The following is a 9,028-nucleotide window of genomic DNA, read 5'->3' on the forward strand; positions in this document are numbered from 1 at the left end:
ATTCCGTTTTATATGAATTCCATGTTGTACGAGTCACTTAGATTTTACAAATACGTGTGCCGGGCTGTGAACGGCTCCCGTATTTGTAAAATCTAAGTGACTCGTACAACATGGAATTCATATAAAACGGAATAATCAACAGTATTATAGAGAGGTCGACTGTACACAGTGAAGAATACATTGAAAGTTAAGTTAGTTTTCGTCGAATGGTGTCCACTAATAATGAGCAATGGTAACAATTTTCTCGACTTAAAATGCTTGGCAACACACGTTTTATTTACGATTTCTCACGTAATTTTATTCGTAAGCGATTTATTTTCAACTTTATGTCGATTATATTCGAGATTACTTAATACATTATTGATTATTTAATTAAACTAGGGCTATCATACATTTTCCATAACATTAGCCTGGGCTATATACGAACTAGGAAGATATCCGAATATACAAAGGAAAATTCAGAATGAGTTGGACGAAATATTTCGAGACGATCCAAACAGAAGTACGACAAAAGAAGATTTATCAAAAATGGCGTACTTGCAACTCTTCATTAAAGTAAGTTTCAATGTTATTATTTATCTTCTATAAGATGTAACAATTCTTACGTAATGGTATTTCATGTTTATGTATTTATTTGTTATATAAAGTATATTTTTGTTATCAATTGTTTTAATAATTATTATAATGTCGCATAAAATAGGAAATATTGAGAAAATATCCAGCTTTGCCAGTGACGATGAGAAGTTCGGAAAAAATGCTACGATTTGGTATGATTATTGACATTAATTGTATCGTTGTTATATATTATGCACGGTATTGATAATTCTGCTATCTTAGAAAGGCTTATACGTGTTTGAGATATTTAAATTACACGCAGATTTTGCACAATACACACACACGCCTCGACTTATATTCACAGGTGAGGAAATGATTCCGAAAAATTCCATTTATTTCATCGATATATTTCATATGCAGAGGAATCCTGAAATATATACGAATCCAGAAGTCATCGATCCTGACAGATTTCTTGAAGAGAATTCTAAACGGAGACATCCTTATTCTTTCGTCCCATTTTCGGCTGGAATTAGAAAATGTATTGGTAAGGATTTTAATTTTTAATGTTAGAATAGTCTTCGATCGATAGTTCTGGCGTTTTGGCTCGCTCGAGAGCGATAAAGTGATAATCTTGTGTTTTGCGTGCAATGTCGTGGAGATGCGAATATCGATATACCCCAGTCGACTCCCCCTATAGCACTGTTCATTATTCCGTTTTATGTGAATTCCGTGTTGTACGAGTCACTTAGATTTTACAAATACGTGAGCCGTTCACAGCCCGGCACACGTATTTGTAAAATCTAAGTGACTCGTACAACACGGAATTCACATAAAACGGAATAATGAACAGTGCTATAGGGGGAGTCGACTGGGGTATATCGATATTCGCATCTCCACGACATTGCACGCAAAACACAAGATTATCACTTTATCGCTCTCGAGCGAGCCAAAACGCCAGAACTATCGATCGAAGACTATTCTAACATTAAAAATTAAAATCCTTACCAATACATTTTCTAATTCCAGCCGAAAATGGGACGAAAGAATAAGGATGTCTCCGTTTAGAATTCTCTTCAAGAAATCTGTCAGGATCGATGACTTCTGGATTCGTATATATTTCAGGATTCCTCTGCATATGAAATATATCGATGAAATAAATGGAATTTTTCGGAATCATTTCCTCACCTGTGAATATAAGTCGAGGCGTGTGTGTGTATTGTGCAAAATCTGCGTGTAATTTAAATATCTCAAACACGTATAAGCCTTTCTAAGATAGCAGAATTATCAATACCGTGCATAATATATAACAACGATACAATTAATGTCAATAATCATACCAAATCGTAGCATTTTTTCCGAACTTCTCATCGTCACTGGCAAAGCTGGATATTTTCTCAATATTTCCTATTTTATGCGACATTATAATAATTATTAAAACAATTGATAACAAAAATATACTTTATATAACAAATAAATACATAAACATGAAATACCATTACGTAAGAATTGTTACATCTTATAGAAGATAAATAATAACATTGAAACTTACTTTAATGAAGAGTTGCAAGTACGCCATTTTTGATAAATCTTCTTTTGTCGTACTTCTGTTTGGATCGTCTCGAAATATTTCGTCCAACTCATTCTGAATTTTCCTTTGTATATTCGGATATCTTCCTAGTTCGTATATAGCCCAGGCTAATGTTATGGAAAATGTATGATAGCCCTAGTTTAATTAAATAATCAATAATGTATTAAGTAATCTCGAATATAATCGACATAAAGTTGAAAATAAATCGCTTACGAATAAAATTACGTGAGAAATCGTAAATAAAACGTGTGTTGCCAAGCATTTTAAGTCGAGAAAATTGTTACCATTGCTCATTATTAGTGGACACCATTCGACGAAAACTAACTTAACTTTCAATGTATTCTTCACTGTGTACAGTCGACCTCTCTATAATACTGTTGATTATTCCGTTTTATATGAATTCCATGTTGTACGAGTCACTTAGATTTTACAAATACGGGAGCCGTTCACAGCCCGGCACACGTATTTGTAAAATCTAAGTGACTCGTACAACATGGAATTCATATAAAACGGAATAATCAACAGTGTTATAGGGAGGTCGACTTGTATTTCTAATTAAAACACTCTCGAGAGGTAACCTGCCGAGTTTATTAGATTTAGAAAAGAGTAGCAATCAGCCAAAAATAGTTCGTGTTTATTCTAATCGCCTTCTTTGTTATATTAATGGTAATTTACTGCGTGTATACGCCTATACTATCCAGAATAAGTGTCAGAATCGTTGTTTAACCATCACTGTAATTTACCGTATAAGCAGAGTTGCGCTAGTATAGTACATAAAATACAATATTATTATTACACGAAATGAAGAACACGAATACAGACCGATACTTACTGCTACTAGAAAAACCACAATGTCATCGATGACATTTTTCATGGTAACATCTGGATTTTTGTTCAAAGATAACAGAAGCAAATCAGTACACGATAACCTATCATTTTCGTCTAAATCCTGCGTATTCAGTTCTTGGAGTCGTTCCATAACAATCTGAATTAAAAAGTATATATTAATGAACTGTTACGAAAGTATTTTATCCTACATAATTAAAGTTACTAACGTCCTTCACAAGTTCCCTGGCAGTTCTTTTACATTTATTATATTTACGCCCGTATTTTGTAAGCGAAAAAATGGTATTTGACCATAAAAATACATTAAAAATTCTTCTTACCAGACTCGACCCCATTCTGTAAATATAAAATGACTTATTTCAAATAAATAAATATGAGTACCATAATTTAAAAATCTGTAACTAAAAGTACTTACACTTCATCTAATTCCATAAAAGTAGAATACATGCCGAAATATTTCGACTTTCTTGAAATTCCTATTATAGTCCCTATTAACAAATATAATTCTTGGTAAATAAAACTAGTGTTTCCATATTTTCATTATAAAAATATAAAGTTTTATTTTCAAATTTTATAGAAAACTATATGGCTTCTTCTAAATATAATTTACAGAATCGATAATAACAATGCCATTCGTATATGATCCTTGGCATATCCAGATATCGTGGTTAATAAGCATTTTCGACAGATTTGTATACAAATTTATTTATATATACGTGTAAAAACAGGTAGACACGGATGTTTTCGATTCAGAAAGACAGAGATATAAGCTCCCTCTTAAAATTTCCAATCGATATTTTATGGTGATATTTAAGGCATTAGAGAGGTTGCGGCCGACGTTTCCAACGCGAAAACCTGTACGTCGGACGTTTAGCACCGCCTTCCTGTAAGCCTAGAAGTTTGACAATGGCGTTTGGAACGTCAAACATGATCCCACTGACGTTCCAAACGCCATTGTCAAACTTCTAGGCTTACAGGAAGGCGGTGCTAAACGTCCGACGTACACGTTTTCGCGTTGGAAACGTCTGCCGCAACCTCTCTATTAACTAAGTTAAAAGGCTGATAACTGCTGAGTTTCGTAGCAATTGGTTGAACGGTTTAAGTGTGCATAGCGAACAAACAAGAATACTCATTTATATAAATAAATGGCCATTGAATACGAGAATTCCCTGTTTATTGTTTCTAAACACTGCTAACTTTCAATATAAAGCAAATCTTTTGTCTTCTGTAACTTACCAAGAAGAATAGAGAAAACGTGTTTCCTTATAATTGGAAAAACTGGTGTCCATTCTTTGCCACAACTTTCTTTTAATTCGTCTACAAATCTTTTTGCATTTTCATCAATAACTGACTGAAATTTATCAAGAGTCTTTTGATTAAATGTTGGAGCGAGTAACTTCTTTCTAATTCTCCACTTTTCTCCATTCCTAAATAGAAGGAAGATAAGTGCGATATATAAAATGTACCACTAATTAATTCAAATATCGAATGAACTGAGGGATTACTTTATCAAGCTTTTAAGGCTAAATAATTACTAAGAAATTTGGCGTGAAACAGGCAGCCATATCTTGTTAAATATACAAGATATGGCTGCCTGTTTCACGCCAAAACTCCTAGTAATTATTTAGCTGTAATAGAACAATTAAAAAAATCCGGCTGTTCGTTCGATACATATATTTATGTACGTATTTATTATTGTTGCCTACCTGAATAGCAATGAATCTGCCGCTAAACCTTTCTGCGCGTATTTCATTAAAGGCCTATTAATATTTTCGTCATCATCCAACAACATCTGAAAATTCATTCGAATATTAATAATAATTGAATTACATAAAAATACAAATTTAGTTTTTGTATCGCATTCGTAGGAGCATACAATGATGGAGTAAATTATCACTTATAAAGACTATTTAAGATAACAGTCTTCTTTAAATCGGCCTTATGTAGTGTGTTAAATATAATTGTTACAATGTTAGTACAGGCCACGAGTATTTACTTTCGAGCATCGCAAAAACTTGCGGGTGCAGAAACAGCTTACTTGGCCTGGTTTAAGAATTTTTATGTGTTGTATAATAACAATAGAATCTAATTTTGATGTAAATCGGTCAGTAGCAAGAACATTACACTCTTCTTCGAGATATTGAGCTTTCAATAAGGTGAGTCATCTATTACGTTCAGTTTCTCGTGGGCTCGTGAAGCTGTGTCAGGCATATTTGCGAGGTTTTGCAATTTTCTAAAATGTTAAGTGTAAAGCCTGCCGCAAACTAGACAACGCCGTCGCTGCAAAATGACGAGGACCTATGACGACGATTTGCGTCGTCAAATACAAGCAGCCAAAAGTAACTGATGTTAGCAGCAGCTGCTTCCATTTGTTGTCTATTAAGCAGAAATTTAATAAATAAACGAAAATGAAATCAGGGACTCGATAAATTTATAAATCAATAAAATAATTTACATTCTTACTTCTATAAAAAGCTATGAAATAGCTTTGTTTTGTAATCCCGAAAGGTATGACGTAGAGTGACGTTGAGTCGATGACGGAAAATCGATGGTTTACCGGGCGATAATCGACGTTGCCTTTGACCAATTTACTTCGATATTGCCTAGTTTGCAGCGGCGTTAAGTGTCATTGCCATTTTCAACCGCTGACACTTCTGTATCTTAGATGGTGGTTCGTGCGAAGTTTCGTGGCTATTCGCCTTATACTCCTGGAGACTCGTGGTTGATCGCTAGGCGACCGAAAAACCGGCCTTATAAACGGCCTAGACGTGCGCGGGTAAAGGATGCCTTCCGGGAGGACTTTTATGGAAAACTGGCCGTGTGGACGACGCCTATTCGGGCGTCGTCCACACGGAGAAAACCTGAAGAACTCCATGCTGCCAGCCCGTCCGAGCGAGGCGCGAACCCACGACCGAACGCCTAGTGTTTAGGGACTGGTTCACGCAAAGAGTAGAGACGGAGTCCACTCGGCCACGGGGGGGGGCCAACCGCTGACACTTGGTTCCGCGTTTGTGCCTGATGAACGAGCGGGTCACGTACATTTATTTCGGGATTTTCTTCACGTCTAATATTTAAATAAGGACTTGTTTTTCGTTAAAGTGTCTTTTCAAGAGGCGAGTCTTCCTAAACTGCGCCGCATTCTCTCTTATATAAACTACTGTAAACACGATAATTGTGATTGACACAATTCTACAATAAAATTTTTATGGTGCATCCCATTAAATGCAAATTAATGGGTCAAAATTAATGTTACGTCATCATTTAAACTTGAACTTACTTTTATATATTCTGGACGGAATACAAGTATCCATTTTGTAAAAATCAAATTTATAGAGATGTATCCTTTACATCTCCGGTAAAGGAATGTTTCATCTATAAAGCAGTCGAGTCCTGAAAAGAATATATTTGCGATATTATTATTAAAATACAATCTATCTCATTATATAAAGTAAGTCATTTATATGCGTATATTATTACAGTAAATATTATATTACATACATTAAAGAACTTAATAAATTTCATCGGTGTGTGTGTAATGACATCAGATAATAAATTACTTTACATTTTTCATCGAATCAGTGGGAACAACCCCAATAAATTTCCATGAAAGCCCGGTCCGGGATATGTTGGTTGCACCATCACGGGCCTGGAAGAATCCATAGTAGATTCTACCATCATCTGCCAGGTGGGACCAACAATCGGGCCCATATACATTATAAAAATTATTTGTTCTGGTATAAAAACTTACCAATTTTCTTCGTTCTTAATTTTAATAAAAATTTCAAATAAGTATGAAGATGATTGCAATCTCCGAAGCATTTGGAATCCTTTATCCAATTATAAATACGAAGCGTTACGTAAATGAGTAGAATAAAACATAATAAACCGATAATTGTATAAGCCATTCCGGAATAGAAAGCATTTTGTAGTATATTTCCCATATTTTTATGGCTGAAAAGATAAAAATGCAATATTTACGTACAGAATAAATACAGTATATCCCTATAACACTGTTGATAATTCCGTGTTATATGAATTTCGTGTTGTAGGAGTCACTTAGATTTTACAAATGCGTGTACCGTTCGCAGCCCGGCACACGTATTTGTAAAATCTAAGTGACTCGTACAACACGTTCGATACATATATTTATGTACGTATTTATTATTGTTGCCTACCTGAATAGCAATGAATCTGCCGCTATACCTTTCTGCGCGTATTTCATTAAAGGCCTATCAATATTTTCGTCATCATCCAACAACATCTGAAAATTCATTCGAATGTTAATAATAATTGAATTACATAAAAATACAAATTTAGTTTTTGTATCGCATTCGTAGGAGCATACAATGATGGAGTAAATTATCACTTATAAAGACTATTTAAGATAACAGTCTTCTTTAAATCGGCCTTATGTAGTGTGTTAAATATAATTGTTACAATGTTAGTACAGGCCACGAGTATTTACTTTCGAGCATCGCAAAAACTTGCGGGTGCAGAAACAGCTTACTTGGCCTGGTTTAAGAATTTTTATGTGTTGTATAATAACAATAGAATCTAATTTTGATGTAAATCGGTCAGTAGCAAGAACATTACACTCTTCTTCGAGATATTGAGCTTTCAATAAGGTGAGTCATCTATTACGTTCAGTTTCTCGTGGGCTCGTGAAGCTGTGTCAGGCATATTTGCGAGGTTTTGCAATTTTCTAAAATGTTAAGTGTAAAGCCTGCCGCAAACTAGACAACGCCGTCGCTGCAAAATGACGAGGACCTATGACGACGATTTGCGTCGTCAAATACAAGCAGCCAAAAGTAACTGATGTTAGCAGCAGCTGCTTCCATTTGTTGTCTATTAAGCAGAAATTTAATAAATAAACGAAAATGAAATCAGGGACTCGATAAATTTATAAATCAATAAAATAATTTACATTCTTACTTCTATAAAAAGCTATGAAATAGCTTTGTTTTGTAATCCCGAAAGGTATGACGTAGAGTGACGTTGAGTCGATGACGGAAAATCGATGGTTTACCGGGCGATAATCGACGTTGCCTTTGACCAATTTACTTCGATATTGCCTAGTTTGCAGCGGCGTTAAGTGTCATTGCCATTTTCAACCGCTGACACTTCTGTATCTTAGATGGTGGTTCGTGCGAAGTTTCGTGGCTATTCGCCTTATACTCCTGGAGACTCGTGGTTGATAGCTAGGCGACCGAAAAACCGGCCTTATAAACGGCCTAGACGTGCGCGGGTAAAGGATGCCTTCCNTCAATTAGGGTGTTGGAATTGAGTAATAACACTTATAGGTTTAAATATTATTGAAAATTAAGTATTTAACTGTAAACGACTTAGGTAAGCATCTATAGTTTTAATAATTACCTAATATTTTAAATTACACTAGTATTAATTGTAATCAATTAAAAACCAATCTTTCTTATAACTTAATTGAACAGTTTTGATAAGATAATGACTATAAAATGTAGAATGTTATAAAAAAATTACATAATATTATGCTCTAGAATCCCTACATATAAACAAAATGATTAATACTTTATTATAATCATTTTGTTTTCTGTTATAATAATTAGGTCACGAGTATTTTATTTAAAATTATATTACTTACTTTGTATGAAAGTCCCGTTTTCATGTGGTTACATTTATTGTTTCTTCGCTTCTTCCTGAAAAATGATATCGCGCTGTTAAATACCAGGTGCTTGTTGTTGCTTCATTATCGGCGTGTCTGTCGTGTTTTATTCAATTAACTTTTTGTATTTTAACATTAATTTTTTAATAAATGTAATTGTAGTCGTTGCCGCGTAACTTCTTTCAATAGCTAAAATAAGTAATTTTAAAAACTGCAAATAACACAAAACTTTAATAAAAAGTGTTTTTAGTAATTGGACAAAAGAATATATTTGTAATCACCGTAACTCCCTAATTTCTATGAATTTCAATTCCTCCAATAGGACTGCGACCACACAGTTGCGATCATACGAAAATGAATCTTTCTCTGTATTGGGAATTGCCCTTTAATTAACAAGAAAA

General features: G+C 34.2%; 2 protein-coding genes across 2 annotated transcripts; one reads left to right on the forward strand and one right to left on the reverse strand.

The window, feature by feature from the left end:
• The first annotated feature begins 222 nt into the window (after positions 1–222).
• Positions 223–1,119, forward strand: LOC111635852 (cytochrome P450 4C1-like). The gene is made up of 4 exons (XM_023380958.1): positions 223–291; positions 382–555; positions 701–767; positions 920–1,119. The coding sequence occupies exons 1-4, from the start codon at positions 223–225 to the stop codon at positions 1,117–1,119; spliced, it is 510 nt and encodes a 169-aa protein (XP_023236726.1).
• Positions 1,120–1,540: 421 nt separating this feature from the next.
• Positions 1,541–8,654, reverse strand: LOC111635853 (cytochrome P450 4C1-like). The gene is made up of 11 exons (XM_023380959.1): positions 8,607–8,654; positions 6,738–6,940; positions 6,267–6,379; positions 4,696–4,781; positions 4,226–4,416; positions 3,405–3,477; positions 3,199–3,325; positions 2,976–3,128; positions 2,105–2,278; positions 1,893–1,959; positions 1,541–1,740 (listed from the first exon to the last, which is right to left on the reverse strand). The coding sequence occupies exons 2-11, from the start codon at positions 6,928–6,930 to the stop codon at positions 1,541–1,543; spliced, it is 1,377 nt and encodes a 458-aa protein (XP_023236727.1). The 5' UTR covers positions 6,931–6,940; positions 8,607–8,654.
• Positions 8,655–9,028: the final 374 nt, after the last annotated feature.

The sequence above is a fragment of the Centruroides sculpturatus genome, unplaced genomic scaffold (genome assembly GCF_000671375.1).
Source record: "Centruroides sculpturatus isolate CEXI.00-Female unplaced genomic scaffold, Cexi_2.0 scaffold1022, whole genome shotgun sequence".
NCBI classification, from domain to species: Eukaryota; Metazoa; Arthropoda; class Arachnida; order Scorpiones; family Buthidae; genus Centruroides; species Centruroides sculpturatus.

Bases quoted from the DNA above. Each gene is read 5' to 3' on its own strand.
- LOC111635852 (XM_023380958.1), top strand. From the start codon at position 223: ATGAGCAATGGTAACAATTTTCTCGACTTAAAATGCTTGGCAACACAC. The intron at 292-381 runs GTAATTTTATTC...TAATTAAACTAG, and splicing joins TTTTATTTACGATTTCTCAC to GGCTATCATACATTTTCCAT. The intron at 768-919 runs GTATGATTATTG...TTATATTCACAG, and splicing joins GGAAAAAATGCTACGATTTG to GTGAGGAAATGATTCCGAAA.
- LOC111635853 (XM_023380959.1), bottom strand. From the start codon at position 6,930: ATGGGAAATATACTACAAAATGCTTTCTATTCCGGAATGGCTTATACA. The intron at 4,417-4,695 runs GTAGGCAACAAT...CCTTCTATTTAG, and splicing joins GCAGATTCATTGCTATTCAG to GAATGGAGAAAAGTGGAGAA. The intron at 1,960-2,104 runs GTAAGTTTCAAT...CGCATAAAATAG, and splicing joins ACTTGCAACTCTTCATTAAA to GAAATATTGAGAAAATATCC.